Source organism: Lepisma saccharinum, chromosome 25 (assembly GCF_977018435.1).
Source record: "Lepisma saccharinum chromosome 25, izLepSacc3.1, whole genome shotgun sequence".
Lineage (NCBI taxonomy): Eukaryota > Metazoa > Arthropoda > Insecta > Zygentoma > Lepismatidae > Lepisma > Lepisma saccharinum.
This window is the reverse complement of record NC_139253.1, coordinates 12,434,817-12,458,413: the sequence shown is the minus strand read 5'-3', so window position 1 is coordinate 12,458,413 and position 23,597 is coordinate 12,434,817. Positions and strand designations below refer to the sequence as shown.

Here is a 23,597-nt window from a genome sequence, read left to right as displayed (position 1 = left end):
TCTCAAAATGTCGATCAGTGTTATTAATTGAAACCAACATAATCGGATATTACCTTATTCATAAAGTGCTGTTGCAAAATAAACTATATTCCCTAACTTGTCATCAGTAGACTAGATTGCAATTAAAAATATGCTCAAATTGTGTAATATTTATTATGTACTGGATAAAGTTTCTAATTATGTCTTTCCTTTGTGGCAGGTGGTGCAGCTGAACGAGCTGGACTGCACAGTGGTGATAAGATCATTAAGGTGAGTTTCTTGTTTATGTTTCAATCTGTGGAATTATTCAAAAGGTAGCAAGGCCTCCCCTATGGCACAGTGGTCGCATCGTCACCTTGTAATCAAGGGGTTCCAGGTTTGATACCCGGTGGAGACATGTAACCAACAAATTATTCCTCTTAAGTTTCGAAAACTACCAGTATTCTTCTTCAGAAGTGGAAAATGGAATTTATATTTTCATTATAAAGTAGCTTAAAACACACACACAAAGTAGTAAAAAGAATGAAAGGGAACAGGCTGCTTGCTTGCTAATGTCAGGAATGAGCCTTTTCAGGAAGTGATGTCATCATGTGTCAGGATTGTCACACGTTAGAACTTGCAGTTCCACCTTATCTATGTGGATGTTTTTTGTTTTCAAACTGACGATGCTGCTTTGAAGATTAATGTGGCAATACATCTTGAATTTCAAAACAAAAGTCATCCACATTGAAAAGGTGGAACTGAAAGTTCTAATATGTGACACTTGGAACACATGAACAGGCGCATTCGTTCCATTAGTAAGTAGTCTTTTTAGTTCCTCATAGCATATGTAGGGTGCAGCAGAAGAAGAGCATGTTTTTTAAATAAGTTCAGCTTCTCGAAACTGCATTGCTCTTCCCAACATATCATGCGTCATAATAGCAATTTCCTGCCAGTTTTCTCTTCATCATAGACCCTGTTCTAAATGCTTCAATGTACCTGAGAATAATGTTATGGCCAAGGATGTTTCCTTAACGCTCCAAGCTTTGCCAGAAATGTTCTTTTTTAATTTAATTGTTGTTTTTAAGTCCACTTTATGCACAGAAAAGCTAATCGAGACTGGACCTACAGTTTGAAGTGGGATCTGAACTATTGTGTCATGTGCCTCCACAGGGAATTGAATTTTATTACAATGCTGTTTTTTTTTTTAAATTACAAGAACAATTTGACAGTTGTGAGTCATGTTCTACTCAAGATTTAACATGTATGTGATTATGTTATAAGACGGTTATCCAGAAAGTAAGTTCTGATAGCCTATTAAGAAAAAACTAGAATATATCATTTATATTACCATTGCATTTACATACTGTACACTACTTTTCAACATAATTATCACCATTGTTGAGACCCAGTGCACTGATCAGTCATTTTACTTTGTGTTTTTCTGTAAGCATCTTCAGCACTCAGCATGCACACAATTTCCAACACTGAAGTTTTTGAGACACAATTCAATGAAATAGTCACCTTAAAATTTGTGAAAAATATGGGGCAAGTGACATAATGGTGAATTGTCTATTTTTTCTAATATTTTCTTCAATGCATGCACCAAATCTTCCAACAGCAAAGATGGTTGGGTTCATCACATCAACATGTATGAACATTTCCCCACCCTTCATTGAAGAGTCGCGCCCATCACCATACCACTGAATCACTTATTCTATATTCTCCATAGACCTCAGAAATTCAACAATAAATTTCAGCTTGTTTCATGTTCTGTGCATTTAAGAAATAGATTACACCCAGAAAAAATAATGAATTCTGTTGGAGTGTCTGCAAATGACATCTGCGCTGTGCTCACATTACTGTAGTAATGCAGTAACAATATTTACCAAGGGAAGTTATTTTGTGGATATCCTTGTACTATAGGTCCATACCCTATTCTTTATGATTTGATAAAATACATGATATGCCAGTGTTATATTGGAGTACATTGAGCAGTTAAAATGATAGAATGTCTACCTTGAATTTTCAATAAAACACTCAAAATGCTGACCAAGTTAAAATTTATTGAATAATAAGACACTATGAACGTAATTTTTCCACTCACTAACAGGGTTTCTTCAGACAAAGGTTCGCAATAGATTTCATTGTGAATTTATTGATCATTGTAATTAGCCTAAATAGGTGCAACCTACGTCTCCCCGAAGGCTCAGTGGTACCATCGTCACCTTGTAATCAAGGGATCCCAGGTTTGATGCCCGGTGGAGGCACATAGATGTTTGGATCCCACTTTAAACTGTAGGTCCAGTCCGAATTAGCCTTTCTGTGCATTAATTGGGCTTGAAACCAATTCAATTAATCAATCAATTAGGTGCAATGTATGTAAAGTATGAACAATTATGCACATACAGAATTTTTAGCATGTGTGTCAGAATTGGCTTCAGTGCAAAGTAAACTTTTATGGTAAAACCAGCATTTTTTTTGCTAGGTTTCTACAAATGTGCATCTCTCATGTGTACAGTTACAACTTCAATTTATATATTTTTTTTGCTTAATTTCTTTTCTGTCTGTGGAGAAAAGTGGCATTTTGCCTGGAGTGTAAGATTAGTCAGTCCAGTTATGGATTCTGTTATTTTCTAGTTACACATATGTTTTCTACATTAATCAAATTCTGTACATGTCTATTAGCACATGCTGGACAGGTTTTCAGATTACGTTCTGAATTTTTTGTCCAGATTAAGTTATTGATTTATTTTATCTTGCTCCTCCTGTATTATTAGTTGGGTAGGTTATGTGCTCATAGCATTTTAATAATGCCCTTAAGTGCTTAATATGCTACTTTTTACTAAATTGTTAGATTTAATTACCTCATTATTTCTATGCTTTCCTTCATCTCTTACACGTATAATATGTTTTTCCATGCAAAAATAATGCTTAATATAGCAATGACTTGTGAGCATGGTCACTTAGTCTTATTTTCATAGTGTAATTCCTCGGAGATTAATACTTTCCATGTCTTCAGATTGCACAAATTAGTTTAACTATGAACTTTAAACTTACGACCACAACCTTTAATACTCCTGTTAAAATTGTTAAAAATCAGTCCTCCGTCTGAAACAATTATTCTACTGCTAGAAATATTTAAATTTGTTGACTTATTGTAATGCTTCTGTTTATTTTTTTATAGGTGAATGGGAACACTGTAACTCAGTCCACCCATGTAGAAGTTGTAGAACTTATTAAATGTAAGTACATGTAATGATTTTTTATTCATATTTTTATTAGGGCTGAACCGATACAGTGGTATCAGTATCAGAAAGTATCGGTTGAAATTTATTTACCAATACTTTTGTGGTATTTTGGTCGTTGATGAACTCCGTAAAGATGTTACAGGACACTCGCGGAGTATAATTATCCTGAAAATTATGCAAAATTCAAAGTTTCTTTTTTACTTTGCACCAGTTTTGTGTGAAAATACTGAATTTTGTTATAACAACATGTAATTTTAATATTCGGATGTTATTCTTTACTACTCCTCTCACAGGAAGTTTGGAATATTGTTATATTAGGTATTAGGTGATAGGCACAGCCTTGGAATGCAACAACACATGGTATCTGTCTGTCTACTGGACGTTCTTGTATTTTCGGCGACATATGCATCACCTATTGCTTAATATAACAATATTCCAACCTTTTTGTGAGGAGAGTAGTTTAAAACAAAAATCTTAGTAAATTTGTGCATATGATTAGAGTGGAATACTTGCACACTAATTGTAATCATATATTTTCAGGATTGCTACGCATCTGGAAAACAGGGAAATGTCCGGGAATTTGGCTTGTCAGGGAAAAAATGTCAGGGAATTTTGCAGATAGTCTGGAATTTACATTCATTTTGGAGTGTGCAAGAGAAAAAGTTGCAAAATGAACAAGCAGTACACTTATTCGGTTATTGTGATTCCACTCCCAAAAAAGATTCAGTTTCTTTCTTTCGTTCTTATGATTCTCAGTCTTGTGCAAAATTATGGTTCCTTCAAATTTCTGTAATAAATTTTCAATTTTATAATACTAGGTATTAGAAAGACTATTAAAGTTAAAACTTACAGTCCAGATGTCTGATTGATAACTAAAGTACGTTGACAATATGATCATAATTATCGGAAAGGTTTGTAAAGATGATGTTATCGTCTATTATTTTATAGATCTTAATCTTGTTGGCATTTCCTATATACAACAAAAATTTCTCCAGATGCTGTGTACGTATAAATGTAAGCAAAGAAGCAGCATTTTCTACGACACTATAAAATGGAAAATTGTGTATGATTTATGACCTCCTTCTGTTGTTTTTATATTGTGGAGATCTGTTATGGTGAAATAATGTCTCTGTTACCTTAGCCTGAAGGCTAGATGCATGTGATTGTAGCACCCAATATATTCAATGCCGATTGTAATTTTACATTTTACACTTCGAATTTTCACGTGTTCTTGTGCGTGTAGAATGAAATTTGCTAAGTTGAGAAAGTGAATATTCATAACAATTAACGGATGATATATTTCATTGAAAAACACAAGGTTCAAAAGCAAAAATCGTGATGATGAACATGTCGAGAAAAATTTCATTTTTGTACTGGAAAACCTGGAAATGTCAGGGAATATCATAATCAAAAAATCGTAGCAACCCGGATTTTGAACAGTTTTTAATTATTACAATTTTTGAAGAATCGTTATTTGTGGGGATCAGTGAGAGTATTGATATTGGTTCAGCCCTAATTTTTATGCATGTTCTAATAATTTTTGTGGATAGTTGGTATTAGGCAATTTGAATATCATGAATATTGCTATTCAAACCTTTATACACCCAAGAAACTGAATTGATTGCAGTTGGGATAATCACATCTGCTGTTGTATGCATTATAGACTGTCTTGTACATTGTCTCGGCTAGAACTGAGTTGTGATTTTTATTGAGCGTATGATTTGTATCTAATACTTGATCGAGATTTCAAAGTGAGAATTTGCGCAGGGTATGTCGTGTGTGAGAGTGAGCCAAGAGCACGGATGCTTGTATTTGTAAGTACTTATATTCTGTGAATCAAAATATATCATGCCCACCTCCGTGGCTGATTGATTATGCCAGAGGTCCCAGGTTCAAATTCTGGCCTGTGCATGGGTGTTCTTTGTGAGTGTCCCTTCGTCAATTTCATCACATCATCCCTCAACCTCGTCTTCGCCATTAGCGAAAAAGTGACAGAAATGCAAGGTAAAATAAACCAAATCAATCAATCATTGTTGAGTTCTTGAATTTTAAGCATGAGTGAATAACATTAAACAAAGACAATCCTTACAGAAGAAGAATTGTAAGAACTTTGATACGAAGGTAAAACCACTGAACTCGGGTAAATATCCTTTTTTATATTAAATAAGGTAATTAAATGATAAATTTAGTAAGCATGAAAACTTATCTAGCATAATGCACTAGAAACCAAATTGCTTCTGTTCAATCTTTCTTCATAGGAGCCTTTAAATATAATTTATTTTCGGGGCAGAAATCAGACAAATTGAAATTATTAACTCATTAAATAATAACCTGTGGTGCAACAGCCTGTGAGGGCCAGGGCCTAAGTAACCACCTGTTGGCCTCACTCCCACCTCCCAAGGTGAGAGAACCTCCAACCTGTTACGAGGTGACATGTGGTCAGCCAGACAAACCCCCACTCGTTGTTGTAGGTTTCAGTGATAGGGTTACGCTCCTCATTCATAGCTCCCCAATTTCCTCACGATGGTGGCTGGCCACCAGTTCCGTACACAGCCCGAAATCCCAGGAGAAAAGTTGTTATGCTTCATCTAGGATATCCGAAATTGTAGGTCCAGTCCCGATTAGCCTTACTGTGCATAAAGTGGACTTAAAACACCAAATCAACCAACCAACCGACAGTCGTATTTTTCCTTAACTGTACATAATAATTAATGAAATCAAATACATGGTGGTCTGAAAGTATTTTTTCATGGTACAATTTACAAGGTAACCAAAAAAGTTCTTGCCGTTTTCGACGTCCCATTAATCATGTGCTCACAGAGAGGAAACGAAATGACGCACATGCCTGCCAAGCGATCGGGAGTTAGTCTGACCATTGACTGTCAGTAATACAGGCACATTGCGCACACACAGCAGTCATAGCTCGTCCAGTGTCGAAGAGAAATGGAGGTATCGAAGCAGCTTGTTCGCGTGTGTTTGTTGTATGACCTTAAAGTAGGCATGTCAGCTGCCGTATCAAGTCGCTGCATTTGCCAGGCATTTGGGGAGAATGCCGTGAACGAACGCACTGCCAGGCATTGGTTCCAGAAATTCCGTTTGGGAGATGTGAGCCTTTCGGATGAACCTCACAGTGGACGACCACATGTGTTGGATGACGTGGCCCTGAAAGCAGCCATCGAGGAGGACAGTGGTCTAACTTGTGATGAACTTGCAGAAAGGTTCCATGTTTCCGCTAAAACAGTCAGACTGCACCTGCATGGGATAGGGAAGTCATACAAGTTAAGCAAGTGGGTACCCCACACATTGTCGGCAGCCAACAAGGAACAACGAGTGACAGCCTGTTTGTATATGCTCACTCGGCACCTGAACACACCCATATTTAATCGCTTGCTCACTGGTGACGAAAAGCGTGTCCTCTGTGACACTCCCAAGCATACCAGAAATTGGTTGTCGCCACGTGACCCTGATCCTCACACCTCAAGACCACCTCTGCACCCACGAAAGGTTATGGTCTCTCTATGGTGGAATTGTCGGAAAGTGGTGCATTACGAGCTCCTTCCACCTGGTCAGACCATCACTGCTGGCCTCTACTCTCAGCAGTTGCAAAGGGTGCACAGTGCATTGTGGCAGGAGGAGCCGGCATTGGTGAATCACAAGGGTGTGATTGCTGTTCCTGCACGACAATGCCAAGCCACATGTGGCAAAGAGGACCCGGGAGACACTGTGCCATCCACCATATTTACCGGACCTTGCACCAACAAATTACCACCTGTTTCATTCCCTCGACAACATGTGCACCAGAAGGTGGTTGTGGAGAATAAATCTAACTGCCATCAACCAGCCGCCAACCAACAAGCTCAATGGCCTCAACACACAACTTACTCGCAGGCAGTAACATTGAAACATTCTGAAAAGCACATTGAAATACAGAAGGCTTCCTCAACAACCAAGCATACACTTTTCATTTCTGATAACGAAATGCACAAAGAAGCGAAACATGTACAACAGATCTTCACAGAAGTTTATAATCACATTTCGAGACATTGTAGTAAAACTCCACTCTGTGGACATTGTGGAGAGTCCCAACAACGGACCTTAGAATGCTAGAACAAAGAACAACCCAAAGTCTGCGTACCTTGTAAATTAAGGAAACAAAAATGCAATACAAATGACTGCCCGATGCACAAACTTTTTTTGCAGAGACTTATTGAAAGAACGAACTATGAATAATACATCATTAATTAGGAAAAAGGAAAGGAACACTCCAAGCAGAAGAAACAGAAATGCAGAACGTGCGGCAGCTTACCGATTAAAGAAATTTAATACCTACATGTCTACCCAAACCCTGATGCTCCTGCCTTCAATCCCACTCCTATATCAAACCCAAATGCAAATCGAAATCTCAATCTAACCCCATATTCGAATCCCAATCAAAGTCTCGATCCTACTTCAAATTCTACACCAGACAATCCCTACAGCCAGTACTCTACACCCTCCAAAATTATGAATACTCCGAACACTTGTACTACTCCAATCAATCAAAATACTACCGTGACCTCTAATAAGAAATCAGCTTTTTCCCTCGAGAACCTTTGCATTACACAATGAAAAATTAATGTTACACAAGATTTAACAGAAGACTTCGACATGGAATTGGACATTGAATCACGTACGGAATGCAGCGACGAGGAATCTCCAAGCCAGCTGGACCCATGGCTCATTTATGATGAATTCGAGCTCAACCTTAATAATTTAATACTGCTCTAAGAAAAAGGGTTACCTTTCCAGTGCCGGAGACTGTGGATAGAATGATTCTAAGATCTAATAACCTACCGTACCATCCCTGTACGGTAATGAATAAAGCTAGCTGGCAAGACTTGTCTCCAAATTGTAGAGTAAGAGTTTTATGCAGGAAACGGCGAGGGTGCCTGCCTTTAGGCCCTCTCTACCATCAAGTTTACAATTAGAGGGGTGAGTTACATCCCTAGGTGTGATCCCTGCGTTCCAAAGGCTGGAACGCTACCTACCTACCCAGAGGATCTACATCTTGTAACGTCCTTTGCCTTCTACAGACACGGTGAATTCTTGGTTATCCAAGATGTGTGAGGCAACCTTGTTAGGGCTCACAGAAGGGTGGTATTCGTTGCAAACAAGGAATGGCCTCAGTGTCACCAACAGGTGAGGTACCCTTAAACAACTCAATAATACGCATCGCACAAATAAATGCAAAACATAGCAAACTCGTGATGACTGAATTACAGGAAATTGTAAAAGTGGAAAAAATTGGCATTGTCAACATTCAGGAGCCCTACACTTGCAAATATAAATTACCGTGCATGCCTATTAAGGCCAACATAATACAAGACATCGAAACCACCCAAGCAGCGATTATGTGTCTCAACAAAAATTTTAGTTAAACCAAAATTGCACAATTCTCCATGACACTCGTCAAGTGTGTTAAAATTAATAACAACTACGGATCCTGCAGAATTACAAATTGCTATTTCCAATTTAGTGAGGAAACCCAGCCATACCTCACATTTTAAAATCAAATATGCGACACGTACTCAAATCATAAACTAATTATATCAGCTGATGCGAATGGCTCCTCCGGTAAGCAAACAGACTGTAAAGGCGAATTAGTAGAGGACTCTGTAACGCAAAATAATTTTAACGTAGAAAATAAACCGAATAACCCTCTCACATATAGAGGGAGAGCAGGTGCCTGGAACAATATTGACGTAACTTTAACCAATCAAAATGGAACAAACAATATTAACAACTGGATGGTTCAGGATATGGTTACCACAAGTGATCATAACATCATTACTTTCAAGATAAACTTAAATAACAACACATATCCAACTGAAATTCGATACAACTGGAAGAAAATGGATCCAAAAAAAATTTTGAACAACTTAAATCTCACAGACACAAAACAAAAACATTAGAAACCATAGCTGATAACACTGGGGAACAGTGAAATTGCGGCACAGTGTTTGAGAGCTAATTTGGGGCAATTTCATGCTGCTGAATAATGATATAATAATAAATTTCCTGAATTGGCTCTAATTTATGAAATAAATGCAACTAAACCAAAATGGCGGAAACATAAGACATACATATAAATGAACTTCCAACAACAATTTAATATTTCTTTTTGTGATTACAATCATTATTATAAAAATAAATTTATATAGGCCTATGATCATAATAATTAAGAAAATATGTACACAATGAAGTAACAAACTATGTGAAACGTTTTCTATACGATTTCCTGCTGTATTGCATTTTAGGATGTAAGCTCTGTAAGCTCCAACAGTAGTCGGCCATCATGTGGCGATCCCACCGTCCCTGGTACCTTTCTTCCATTATCCTTATATCCTGATGGAACCTTTCTCCCCGTTCTTCACTAAAATCACCAAGGTTCTCAGGGAATCTGTCAATGTGGCTATGTAGAAAATGTATCTTCATACTCATATTAGCTCCCAATTTCTCAAACTTTTTCAACATATTTCCAACTATATCGGGGTACTTTTCTGCTCTGTGATTCCCCAAAAAGTTTTTGACGACGGACACAAAGCAGTCAGGCCTCAGATTCGATGTAAGACATGTAAAATTGGCATCATTTATGAGTGTACGAATTTGTGGTGGTCCGTCAAAGATTCCTGCCTTCAATTTTTCAATACTTAGTCCTGGAAAAGTGTGGCATAAGGCATAAGGCCTTGACAAACTGTTTTATCAACCCAAGTTTAATATGCAGTGGCGGAAGGATGATTTTGTCCCTATCTATCAGCGGTTCATGAATGATATTAGCTTTTCCCACTAATATTTTCCCTTGGGGGCCAAACTTTTATCGTCCAATGCTTTTCTCTAGCACGACTATCCCACAAACATAGGAAACAGGGATTCTTTGTGTACCCACTTTGCTGTCCTAGTAAAAAATTCACCATCTTCAAATCCACACACACGAGCCACTTATGTTCAGCATATTCAATTTTTTTCTAAAACCATTTTTATGTTTTGGTATTCTTCCTTAAGCTTTGTTGAGTGCCTGATATATTGCCTAGCAATGCTTCATAAGTTGCCTAGCAACAATTTACAAATAAATAAATAAGTTTCTTATGGGAATTTCAGCCCATTATCAAATTTTGATATTACCTAGAAAAGCGTAGAGTAATTTTACCTCCTACATTTTCCATGGTGTGTTTATTTTTATAACTGGAGTCAATTCAACTGAACCAATCATACAATTGGCAATCACAGCTGTTTTGTGTGCTGAAACTGTTATTAAACTTTATGCCGCAAAATAAAATCTTTTTTTTGTTCCCCAGTGTAATCTTAGAAATAGCATCAATCAAGCCATTGAAGAAACTGCACCCAAACTTAAAATAAATAAAAATACTCTTCCCTGGAATGATAAACTAACCAAATTAAAGCGAACGATGAGGAAAGCAAGAAAAAATTATCAAAAAACAAATATCCATGCTTACAAAGAGATATATCTAGAGATTTACAGATCCAAAAAAAAATGAATACGAAACTAACTTAAAGAACCTAAAAATACAACATTCGGCAAATTTTGTGGAAATAAACCTGGCAGGGATAAATGTGGTCTCCCATGTCAACTTGCTTCGGGCAAAATCAAGAGAACCCAAACAATTTCAACTCTGCAAAAACAAGACTGCACACTGACTGGATTTAGAGGAGATAATGAATTAGACGGATCGCTTCTAGACGATGCCCAGAACACGGAAACCTGAAGACATGCAAACCTACCATATACAAATTCACCGATCCTACCTTTTACAAAAGAAGAGGTAGCAATAGAAATAGAACACATGAAGAAAAATACATCTCCGGGCCCGGATAAAATTCCAGTGGAAATTCTCCAGATCGCCAAACCCAAAATTCTAAACTATGTCACGGAACTGTTTAACGAGTGCTTAAAATAGAAGAAAATTCCCTCTAATTGGAAAACAGCTGATATAATAATTATAAAAAAGGACTCAACCAGGGATGACACAGAACTAAAATCGTAATACCCAATTTGCCTCTTAAATGTAATAGGCAAATAGTTTGAGAGACTCATTCTAAAAGAATTGAGAACCCTGAAAGGGGTAACAGGAGACCAGTATGGCTTTACGACGGGCATGTCTACAGGTGACGCACTATGCTCTCTCACTGATATAATAACATCTAATGGTAATAAATATATAATTGGAATTATGGTGGACATAGCTGGGGCCTTTGACAACCTTTGGTGGCCCCACATATTTACAACCTTAAAAGACATGGAATGCCCAGGCATCCTGTATCTAATATTAAGATATTACTGTTCTAACAGGGCAGCTACTATAAAATGTAACAATTTGATCAGATCTACAAGGCTCCAAGGCAGAGAAAATTATAAACAAGATAGCAACAATAGGATCCTCTAGCTATAGTGCAACCACGAGCAAAATAACCTGCACAGACACACGACTCCTGTGCACCGCACCCCCGCGAGTAGGGGCGGGGGAGAGTGGACCATGCTTCCTTATGACCCGAGGTGGAGGGAAGAAGGGAAAGCTGCACGGGGACTTTTCATCCCAAGGTTTTCGCGTATGGAGCTCCTATGTGGGCATCAGAACTAAATAAAGTAACAAGGGTTAAGAAACTTCGATCTTCTCAAAGGAAGACGATTCTCCGGATGACTGGAGCCTTCCGCACGACATCGACGCTGGCACTTCTAGTTGTTACTGGTTTTTGGCCGATAGATAAGGTCATCAAGAACAGAGCATGTAATTTTTCAGGAAAGGAATCGAAGATAAAATAATCGATATGATTGGAGCATTCACCCAAACAACTCCTGATAATAATATTCACATTATACGGGAGTGGCAGGATGAATGATCCAGCGCTGATCGGGACAGAAGACTGTTTAATCTACTATCAGATGTCCAGGGATCACTTTGCACCTACAAAAGGATTGATTCATTTCTTAACAGGCTACGAGTCTCATGGTCAATACCTTTACAGATTTAGAAGAGAAGGGAGTATTGTGATGACTGTGTAGACACCCCGGAACACAAAGTATACGAATGCCCCTTCAATAGTCCACAAATTAACCAGTTAAGACAAGCATTAGTCACAAAAACACTTACCAAATTATAAGATCAGAAAACTTCAACCTTCTCAATACATTTGCGGACCTGGTGTCTGATGAACAACTTAACAAGTTCCAATCCCAAAACCTCATACCTACCCCCCCCCCCCCCCCACCTTCCTCGGCAGCAACTGGAACTCGGGAGATCTGAGAGTTCTCTACGTATACCAAATCAAGATCAGGAAATCGACCCTGAAGAAGGACACTCCAGAAAATGGCAATATGTGCCTTCAACCTGAAGACAAAAACTGCTAAGAAAGTGGAGGAATGTTACAGGGAGTAATTGGACAGAATTCAAATCAATTTTGCATCTTAAACACTAACATTCATTACTCTTATTAACTTAGTACTATCCGTAACTTACCATTTAACTTCAAAGGAGCATCCAATAATCTAATAATCATCAATAACCATCTATAATCCTACTGATGATTATTCCCAGTTAGATTTTTTTATTATTATTATTATTAATTTACTTATTACACCACCCTGCATTTTTAAAAACAAAATCGGATGATTTCAAATCAATAGGTGATTCTGGAAATATTTTGAATGCTCATCACAAAAATGACATCCATTTTTTCCCATCATGTCAGGATTTTTCACAATCAAAATTATCATATTCGCCATTACATTACATCCATTACTTTACACGTCAAAATAATATATGCAAGGGAAATTTAGGTTGTTTCCAAATTAATAAGTAATTCCGAAAGTATTTTAAGTGCTGATCACGGAAATGATATCCATTTCCCCAATCACGTCAGGGTTTTTCACAATTTCACAATCAAAATTATCATATTCGCCATTCCATTACTCCTATTACAGAACGCAATAAAATAAATTTAAACAATGGATATTTTGGATGTTTACAAACCAATAGGTGATTCTGGAAGTATTTTGAATGGTAATCATGCACATGATATCCATTTCCGCCCATCATGTTAAGGTTTTTCACAATTTCACAATCAAAATTATCTTATTCACCATTCCATTACGCCTATTACAGAACACAATGAAATAAATTTAAACAGGAAATTTCGGATGTTTACAAACCAATAGGAGATTCTGGAAGTATTTTGAATGCTGATGACGGATATGACATAAATTTCTTCCCATTACATCTAGATTTTCCCCTAGATCAGGATTTTTCTCCACGTCATGAAGTTCAATCAACCCACTACATTTTAACATTGAGTTTTGTACATTTTGTGAAGGAAATTTTTATGATGGGTTTCAAAAATGGAATTTACGTAATCAAAGTTTACAATTTTCATATCAATGTGTCTTGTGAAGATAGAAGGTGGATTCAATGCTTACTACTCTATGTGCATTTATAGTTCAAAATTGGAGGATTTGTATTCTAGAAAACCAATATTTTATCATCTGAACAGAGCCATCTATTGAGGAAATCATGGAACTACACATTTTATTGTGAAATAAAGGCACTTAATATATTGCTATTTTCTGAAAAACTACACGTGATGGGTAAAAATGGATTTCATTTTTGGAATCAGCATACTGAAATTATTCAGGGACAACAGTCATCTGTGAGTCATCCAAATCCATGCAGACCTGTGTTATTATTCTATTATTTTCTTTCTTCTTTCTTGCTGGCTTCCAGTAGATTCACTTCTTACTTCCTTCATTAGCTAACTTGATTGTTTTTTCTCTAGATCACTATCCAACATTTGATATACCATCATTTCGTACTTTTCTTATCCACTATCAAGTCCAACTACTAACAATAGTCGGTATATTGTTCTGGTTACCCGAATATCCGATCAAGTATATTTTATTTTTTTGTAGTATCATTGTATTGTAATGAACTATGAAATAAAAGAGAGAAAGAAAATGGGGGAACCATAAAATTCCATGGATATGACACCCTAGTTTATCTTAAAGGCACCAGGGTACTAAGTTCATACCCCTGAATGTATGCAGGTGGAGGATGCACTGTAACACATTCAGATGTGAATCATCTTGCTGTGGGCCTAGTTTTCAATAAGGCTAGCAGGTACCATGGTAAGACAACGTGTAAACAACGCATTTGCTACTCTGTCCAGATATGATAGCAGTTGTTGCTTTCTGCTATCCATCACCATGGCACAGTATGTGACTGTATTGTGCCATGTAAGCAACTGGAAGAATGATTAAGCTCTAGGCTTTTAGAGCTGTGTGATGAAAGGAATGCATTTTAATGTTCTCCTGGTTTAAGTAAATTTTTTTTACTGTTTTAAATTTCGTGACGAGTAAAAAAAATATTGAAAGACCCGTTGAATCACTAAATTGAGACATTGTGATCATAGTCTCCTTATGTGACTCAAAGTCAGCTGATTGTGAAAGGAGTACTTCTTACAGTTCTGCAGTCATTTATTTTATGTTGAGGTGAATATTGATAATGGTGATCTAGACTGTTATACCTCTAATGTAAGCTTTTGTGAAATTTATTATTAATTTGAATTTAAAATTTTAAGTGCGTCAGCACAGGCTATTTTGAACCCGTCACATTATACGGGGTCCAGCCCCTTACAGTTACAAATAACAACTCTAACGTTGCATAATTAAAATCTTAAAATATTCTGACTTCCGTTAAAAGCTGAGGCTGTATTTGAATTTAAAATTTTGGGTGCATCAGCACTAAGGCTATTTTGAACCCGTCACACTATGCGGGGTCCAGCCCCTTATCATAACAAAAATAAAACCGTGTCTGAAAACTAAAATATCCTTACCTTATTTAAAAGCTGAGGCTGTAAAGTGGCACTCAGCACACACAAGGACAAAAAACAGGACAACACACACAAAATTATACTGGCCATAGTGCCAGTCGCCAGAGCCTCGTTCGTCTGCAAAATGCAGTCCAGGGCGAACTGCGTGGAAGTGAGGTTGACTTTTGGGCGCCTATGTGGAAGGTACCCCTTACACACCGTGAAATTCATTACTTTTGAATCTTGTCATAATGCATATTGCAATATCTGGAATGTTACTGTCCAGGAAATTATATGTTCACCTTCTTTGTACAGCCACTGTCGACAATATCTCATCCATTTAAGCAGTACACCATTGTCCTTATTGTCACGATTTAATAGGAGGTAGGGTCTCGCTGATGAAGTAGTACATATTCTTATCGAATATGCTGATTTTAAAATCCTTGTACACATTTTTATCCTTCCTTGCACTTTTAATCATTTTCAAGGAACCCATTTCACCCCTTTTTTAACTCGAGGGTAGTGATTTTTGTTAAGGGGATCCCCCCGTATATTTTGAAGGGGACAATATGGTCAAGTGTGGCGACGCACTCAAAATTTTTAATTATTTCAAGACATCATTGATCCTTGTTGTCATCATTAAATAGGACATGGGTCTCCCAGATGAAGTAGTGGTGACACTTGCTTTGTAATCAAAGGTCCCAGGTTCAATTATCGTGGAGGCACATTGCACAGTGGTTCGGGTCCCACTTTAAACTGCAGACCCAACCCCGATTGGCTTATCTGAGCATAAAGTGAACTTAAACTTTGACATACATGGAGATAAAAATGCAACATAAATTGTCACTGATTTCTTAACCCACCGAAAAATATTTTCGTTGTCCAGAATATGATACTGGACGCCGAATCGTTATCAAATGTAACTTTTGTGCAGCAGGCGCAAATAACATAATTGCCGACGCGCCACACGGGAATCCTGACCGTCGTAGTTGAACATTAAAAAAAGTTTGAAAACTTTTGGAACGTCCCTCGTATATATGCGCGGTGGCAGTAGCGCCCATGCTTTACATCTGTCAATGTCTGCTGCGAGAGTGCTCCGTGGCTGCAGCATCTGTCCTTTCTTCTGGAGGAGGGAGCATGTCCAAGAGGGCCTGCTCCGATGCTTCGAGCAACAGACAACGCCGAGCGGAAGATATTTTTAGAAGGCCAGGTGTTGTTTTGAGTCCAGCAGCCCATTCAGTATCGGTCTTTTGAGCGTTGTTCGCGCTTTCTTTGGAGGGTACGAGTTGCGCTCTCCATTGTTGCAATTTGCCGTCCTTTTTTCGAGCGCGTGTACCTACGAGTGGTTCTTATGTGCGGCTACTATATGCACTTACGCCAGGTTCTCCACGGGCTTTAGTTTTTCCAGTGTGATGTGTTGTGCTGCGAATTAAGGTATTGACTGATCCCCAAACGTTGGCAGTGTAGTGTGTGTTTCAAACAGAAGATGACGTAGATACGTGTTTCGGATACTTGATGCTCATTTGTCGTACCTTTGCTAATATGACGGAAAGGAAAGACAAATTCCTCGATCCAGGTAAGCTCCTTCAGTAGGCTGATTTATCTTTTTAACTGCTCTGCACAGTGCATGATAAATGCATTTTGAGGACGAATAAAGGTTGGCAATGAGGTCATCTTAATTCACTGATAGGCTTATCAGAACTGGGCTCACTACCATACACCCACATCGGGAATCGAACCCTGGACCCGTAGATGTTGGAAACGCCCAAGTGATACATACTCAAATTCTTAAAAAGAGGTTGCAGGTCCTAAACTGAACGTAGGGATGGTTTCGGGACCAGATAGACCTCTGTAAAATCAAGGCGATTTCTTGTTGATTTTTGTTATTCAGCGTCGCTTTTCTTCCATTTTTAGCTAATCGCGACGGGTAAGGATGACTTTCGAACCCGGGACCTCTGGTGTCGTCACACTCTGTGCTAACCACTCCGCCACGGAGGTCGGCAAAAATCAAGTTGGGACCTGTACTCCAGTTCGAGACGGCATTTGTAAAATGAGTCTTAACCTAATTTACATTACGAAGCAAATATCTCCCGAATAAGTAATACATTGTGTTTGCAGTCTATCCATTAGTATCAGTTGTAAACATGTGCTAAGTGGTTGCATGTATTCAGGATAAAATTCCGATTATCGGGAGTTCGTAACGTCGAAACTAGATATCAAACAAAAGCTTTTACAATGTAAAGTTCCTGCGGTAACACGCTATGTAATGTTCTTTGTACTGCATATTTCGGTACGAGACAATGATTTACAATCCGATACTGTCAGTGTCGTCTCTTATGGATACCATCCCTGGAGTGGCGTGATTACTTCCACAGCACTTTTAAGCAATGTGATTGGTTCTGACGTCATGACTGGACGAGAACCGGAAGCTACTAAAAGGAATAATCTGTTGCTTTACGTTAGATTCGGCAACCTGTTCACTCTTCCTCCATATGTATCAATTACAAATTAGCAGTGGACGGGGGGCGATTTGCCACTTAGCTGTGTTAGGCTATAACCTAGGAGCCGCAAGTCCGGGGGGGGGGGGGGCGCCCAAAAATGAGACCCTGAAGGCGCAGAAGTGCCAAAGACCATCCACCTTAATATTGTGATAATAGCAAAATGAAACAACATGTCCAAGTTATTTTACTTGCTTATTTCATGAAAGATGGTAGAAGCAAAGAGTTTATATGATGCCAATACTGGAAAGCCAGTGGGAGGGATATTGACAGTTGAAATCAACATACACTTGTTTCTCAGTTTGCGGTCAGTGTGGCTACCGTAATGTATTGTCGATTTCTTTTCCTGTGGTGCGTGTGCGGTGTTGTCTGGCGAAATGCATAGTGCAATTGGCGCTTACAAACGAAATGTGAAACAAGACAAAGAAAATCATATTTGAAATTATCTAAATTAGATTAATTTTTCTGTTCAGAAGGTGTGTGTGTGTAAAGCAAATCTGTCTTGTTCAGTAGTCTTCCCTCCCATGGTAGTGGAAGAAGTGTTGTGCACTAATCCTAGTAATTGAGACAGCACAATTGTTGGTTCTATAAGTAGCGAATCTCACAATCTCGAAACAAGCAATTGCGTTTGCTTAGATTTATGATTTGCTATTATAATTCGACTCTCAGCATCGTCATCGCTAGAAGAGACAATCTGTGTATCTTAGGAACAATAATTTCGTTTACACCTGAACTGTAAATTCGCTGTTTGTTGTAACTGAAGACCCATGCTTATTTACTCTGCATTTGGCCGTGGTCTCATATTTCCGTGACATGATCTCACCACTGAAGGTTCCGGTTTCGAACTTTCATCGGGGCAATTGGGTTTTTTGGGGGAGTATCCCTTCAAGAATTCCAGCAAAGCAGCGTTTATCCTCACTGCTGCGATAGCCAAAAGTGGCAGAAATGTGACGCTACATGACAAAAATCCAAATGTTTCCCACAAGTAACATCGTAATTCATCGTCGTGAGCATTGCATGTTGATCAAAAAGACTGTTTTAAAATATTCAGAAATGAGTACTAGAAATAATCACTTCATTACATTCTTTGAGCCCGTCAGTTAGGTAATAAAAATGTAATTTGCAGAGTAGATTAGAAACGACTTCTTCCAACGTGCATGTTGAAAATTTGTGGTGTAAATATTTTGACAGTCGATTCACTTAAATTCCATACTTCAGACGCCTCCGTATCTTTGAAGCCAGATGTCTTTTAAACCCCTGTCGAGGCATGTTATGTCTCATCTGTTTTCACGACTTCATCCTTTATCTCCATCGTCACGATTAAGCTAATCTCCATCCAGTGTTAGAACGGAGTTAATGTAAACAAAACCACGTGACTTCTGAGAAATAGTTTATTTCGTCTGTGTTATTTTGCCCATGGTTTTATATTCGTCGTAGTTGTACTGCTCATAATATATTAAGGTCCCACAACTTCAATATAGCAACTACGTTGAGTGGTATGACTTTATCACATGCACTATATTCCTATGCGCAAGATTCTTGCATAGGTGCTATTCGAAGAACGAAAAGGAGCTCTCAGAAGCCACGTTAATTTTTTTACATTGACTTCGTTTTTACAGCGAACAGAAAAGTAGACTTTTCCGTAAGCATCAAAATGTCAACCTGACTTCTACGTAGTACCCTGGTAAATTTTATTTCTGCAGGCCAACGAGGCTCCGGCGTCTGGAACCTACAGTCAGTATAATTTTCCGTAAGATTGTGTTGCCCTGCGTTTTGGCCATATGTATGCTGAGCGCCGTTTCACAGCCGCAGCTTTAGACCCGGGTAAGGAGATTTGAGTCCTCAGATACACGTGTTGATTTTAGTTACTTTAAAAGGCTTGGCCCTGTGTAATGTGACCGGTGCAAATAGTCGAAGTGCCAAGAAACCCAAAGTTTTTACTTCATTCACAAGTAGAAGGCAACCAAATGACCTACAAAACCACATCTCTTCAGATCATTTATTACCATTTCAGCTTATCTGCAATGTATGACCAGCATTTTATGAACAATGTAATGTAGCGTTTTGTAGTCAGTGACCTCATTCTACAACATTTGCCTCACGTTTTCTAATATTGCCACATTTGCTTCTTGCTAACTGAACTTTCCCACACCTGTAGCGCCGTCGTCGCCTTGTAATCAAGGAGTCCCCGGTTCGATACCCGGTGGAGGCACATTGCACAAGGGTTTGGATCCCACTTTAAACTGCAGGTCCAGTCCCGATTAGTCTGTATGTGCATAAAAAGAATTTAAGAATTCAATCAATCAAACACACCTGTAACGCGACATCTGCCCTCTCAGCAAACACTCTTTCCCTTACCCTTGACTTTCATGCGTGAATCTTCTCAATCTTTACCTGCATGCTTTGAACCAAGAATCATTGAATTGGGTCTCCCCGATGACTCAGTGGAAGCGTCGTAATCAAGGGGTCGCGGGTTCGATACCCGGTGGAGGCACATAGTGGTTCGGATCACACTTTAAACTGTAGGTCCAGTCCCGATTAGCCGTACTACTCAACCAAGAATCATTGAAGTTCTAATTAAACATGCCTAGATCTTGGGAAAGCCTTCCCAATAGCTTAGTGGTTAACGCTGTCGCCTGGTAATCGATGAATTTAGGATCCGAATCATGGCCGTAATAGTTATAATTAATTGTTACTCCCTCTGTCCCATAATAATTGTCCGGTACACTTTTGTTTGTTGTCCCATAATAATTGTCCGATAGGCAAACTGTGACATTGGTGTATACAGAAGAAGAAAATTAAACACGGGAATGAACCATACAACGTTATTACTCAAGGATCAGTACAAATTTGCCGATCAAGTATCCAAAAGAACATAAATAAAAGGTCACCATTTTGGCATACCGGACTATAATTATGGGACAGAGGGAGTAGTATTTATTAAATAATTTAAGATAATAACCAATAAAATTTTCTCTCTAAATAAATTGGATGTAAGTATTAGATTGATACACATTAATTTTGTTGAACATAACAATAATGTTTTTACATGTAATGATGTTAGAATTATGCTTTTAGTTTCTAAAAAAATACTTGTGCGCTTGTTTATGATTTCAACCAATGTAGTGATTGATTTGGTTGTTTTACTTCGCTTTTCTGTCACTTTCGGCTAATCGCGAAGATGAGAATGAGTGATGATTATATAAAATGAAGGAACACTCGCAAAGAACATCCATATCCAGGCCGGAATTCGAACCCGGGACGCCTGGCATCGTAGCGCTCTGTGTTAACCACTTCGCCACGGAGGTCGACTTGATCAATTTTGAGATGTTGTTTATTTGATTGCACAATTAGTGCAAAATGTTTACTAAACGCGTTTGACCCTGGCCATGGGTGTTTTTTTTTTTTTTTGTGTCCGTACATCAATTTCATGTGATCATGATTCTCGTCGTCGGGATTGAGCTAAACTCAAGAAAAGCGACGTAAAAATAAAGCCAAAGTATCCACCTCAAATTGTAGGACCAGTACTGGTAAGCGGGCTGACCCGACAGCGTAGTGGTTAATCCAGGTGTCCCGGGTTCGATTCCCGCAGAGGCATTTGTACAGTGGTTTCCACCCAATTTTAAACTGTAGGGTCGATCCCAATTAGCTTATGTAAGCACGAAGCGAGCGTAAAACTGCCAGATCTAGCTTCTGAAGCCGTAAAAACGGTGTGTTGAAATGAGCACGCAGTTCGTGGTAGAAACGTGTTAACGACGCGCATATTAGTAAAGTAAAGAAAGAGAAGGCTTTTCATCTGCGCATCGACAAGGCCAGACTTAAGTTACTTTCTGGCCGGTGGCCACAATACGTTTGAATTCGAGCTGTTGTGTTCCGCAACTTAAATATAGCCGATACGATTAGCGTCAGGGACTTGGATAGAGATTGAAAAGTATCTAAACAGTCGGATATTTAGGTTTGCCGTTGCGTCATGGATCAGTTTTGCAGAACCGCAGCCCTGTCGTTTCGTGCACAAGCAGTGGGAGGTTTTTCTGTCGAATTGAGTGAAGTTAAGTCGTGTAGTGGTCATAGGAGCACCCGGAATTTTTAAAGCCCGGGAAGGTGGCTCATCTGCTGAAAAAGAAGTATTTTGTGTACAATTATGAATAGGAATATGGAGCGGAATTATTATATTGCCTGATTTTTACAAAAACGTGAGGGGTTCTCACCCCCATAACCCCCTTTCATCCTTCTTTCCACGTAGTACATCCTGAGCTGCATTTTGCAAACTAACGAGAGACTGACGTCTGGACTCATGTCCAGTATAATATCCTGTGGGACTTGGGGTGGGGGTTGTCCATATGTGTTTGTCCCGTCATCTGTCATCATTATCTTCGGGATTGCAGGCCGCCGTGGCGGAGTGGTTAACACAGCCCGCTAAGACGCCATGGGTCCCGCGTTCGAATCCCGCCCTGGGCATGGGTGTTCTTTGTGGGTGTCTGTTCATCAATTTCATCATATCATCACTCATCCTCATCTTCGCGATTAGCCAAAAGTGGCAGAAATGCAACGTAAAATAAATCATTCAAATCATATGGAAGTCTGATTTTAAGAAATGCTCGCCCAAGGTTGTTTTCTCTTTTCTAGCCCCTCCCCCCCCTTCCGAAACCAATCAGTCACAAACATTATAACTGACAAGTTTGAGTTTTAACAATTGAGGCTGTGCTTTATGGGAGAAAGGGCGGAGGGTTGAAGTTCCGGTCCGTATGGATAATTCTAAATTGATTTTTGCCATAATTACCATTGTCGTTAAATACCTCAAATGAATAGTCTGGAAAATATTGCATTTCTTTCTTACTTTTCGAACATCATTTTTAAAAATCTTTCCAAATTTTGTTTCTCTGGACCCGGGCCTGTGGTAATTGAAAAAAATGTTACGCAGAGGTGTACTCTTCGCAACATATTATTTGACCGCCCCGAAAGAATTCTAAGTCCCGAATTCGTAAACTTAGCAACATTGCACTTCGGCTCCAGGTGAGAGTAGCCAACTTTGAGTTGGTCCTTCCACTAGACGAAAAACGCTGCGGTGGGAGGTTTTCAATTTAACACTTTCCATGAACTTAGAAACTATAAACCGCTATTATAATACACAATCAAACAGAAATAATACATTGAAAAAATAACCTTGAGGAATTTTTACGATTCTGCTTGCTCGACTTGAAATTAAAGGGGTTTGAAACACTAAATGCGGTTTTTCTCCACCTGGAAGAAATCGCCATCACGTTTGTGCAGAAAGAAGCAAATTTGTGAGGAGTTTATGGGACATTTTATTTACAATACCTTGCATAATATCGAACAGTTCTCAAAAAATAATATTTCTCACGAATTGTCGAGAAAATGTGCTTGGAAGGTGGCAATCTTCATAAACGTCAACATGTTTTTAAGGGGTCAACGTCGTCAAGTTAACGTAGAGCAGTTGGTTAGATGCGACTATCCTTATTTTTTGTCAAGCGTAAAAGGTCGCGGGTTCAAATCCCACCCTCTCCTTTTTTTGTTTTTGTTTGCTGACCTGAGACCTTTGATATTAGAATATTTAAAAAAATGAATCCGATGCACACTTGAGGGACGTCACTTCTGCGCATTTTTCCTCTTAGAAGTTGCAGATTTCCAAGATTTAAGGTGTTTTATTTAGTTATTCTTCATAAGTTGTGTTAACACACACATCATGATTAATGCACATATATGCATTCAGGATGCAGAATGTAATGTTATTTAAGTTATGTATTGTTTATGTTCTTCACTGACACCTAAAATATTGATTATTTCGATATAGCCCTGCTAAAAAGAAAACATATTCAGTTATGTTAAGTAGTGATGTAGTGCATTAGTGTAACGAAGGAGAGAGTTAAGGAGTTCAAATTGCTAAGATTTGGAATTTTAAGTCCGTTCCTTCGTAATGACTGTTGTCAATCCCCTAACTACCATCTTACCATGCGTCAAAAACTAAGAGTAAATCGCCAATTTACGTAAGTAAATGGTTATTGCGACGGAGGCC

At 38.6% G+C, this 23,597-nt stretch overlaps 1 protein-coding gene across 9 annotated transcripts in view; it reads left to right on the top strand.

Moving 5' to 3' along the window:
- Positions 1-23,597, top strand: part of RhoGEF2 (Rho guanine nucleotide exchange factor 2) — a 291,915-nt gene that overhangs the window by 5,818 nt on the left and 262,500 nt on the right. For 8 of the 9 annotated variants that reach the window (XM_083111366.1, XM_083111359.1, XM_083111363.1 and 5 more), the window contains exons 3-4: positions 200-249; positions 3,146-3,203. In XM_083111366.1, the coding sequence (XP_082967492.1) occupies positions 200-249; positions 3,146-3,203 (108 nt within the window). Of the gene's footprint in view, positions 1-199; positions 250-3,145; positions 3,204-16,572; positions 16,642-23,597 lie in introns of those variants that run through there. The other variant, XM_083111365.1, reaches the window with a different exon arrangement.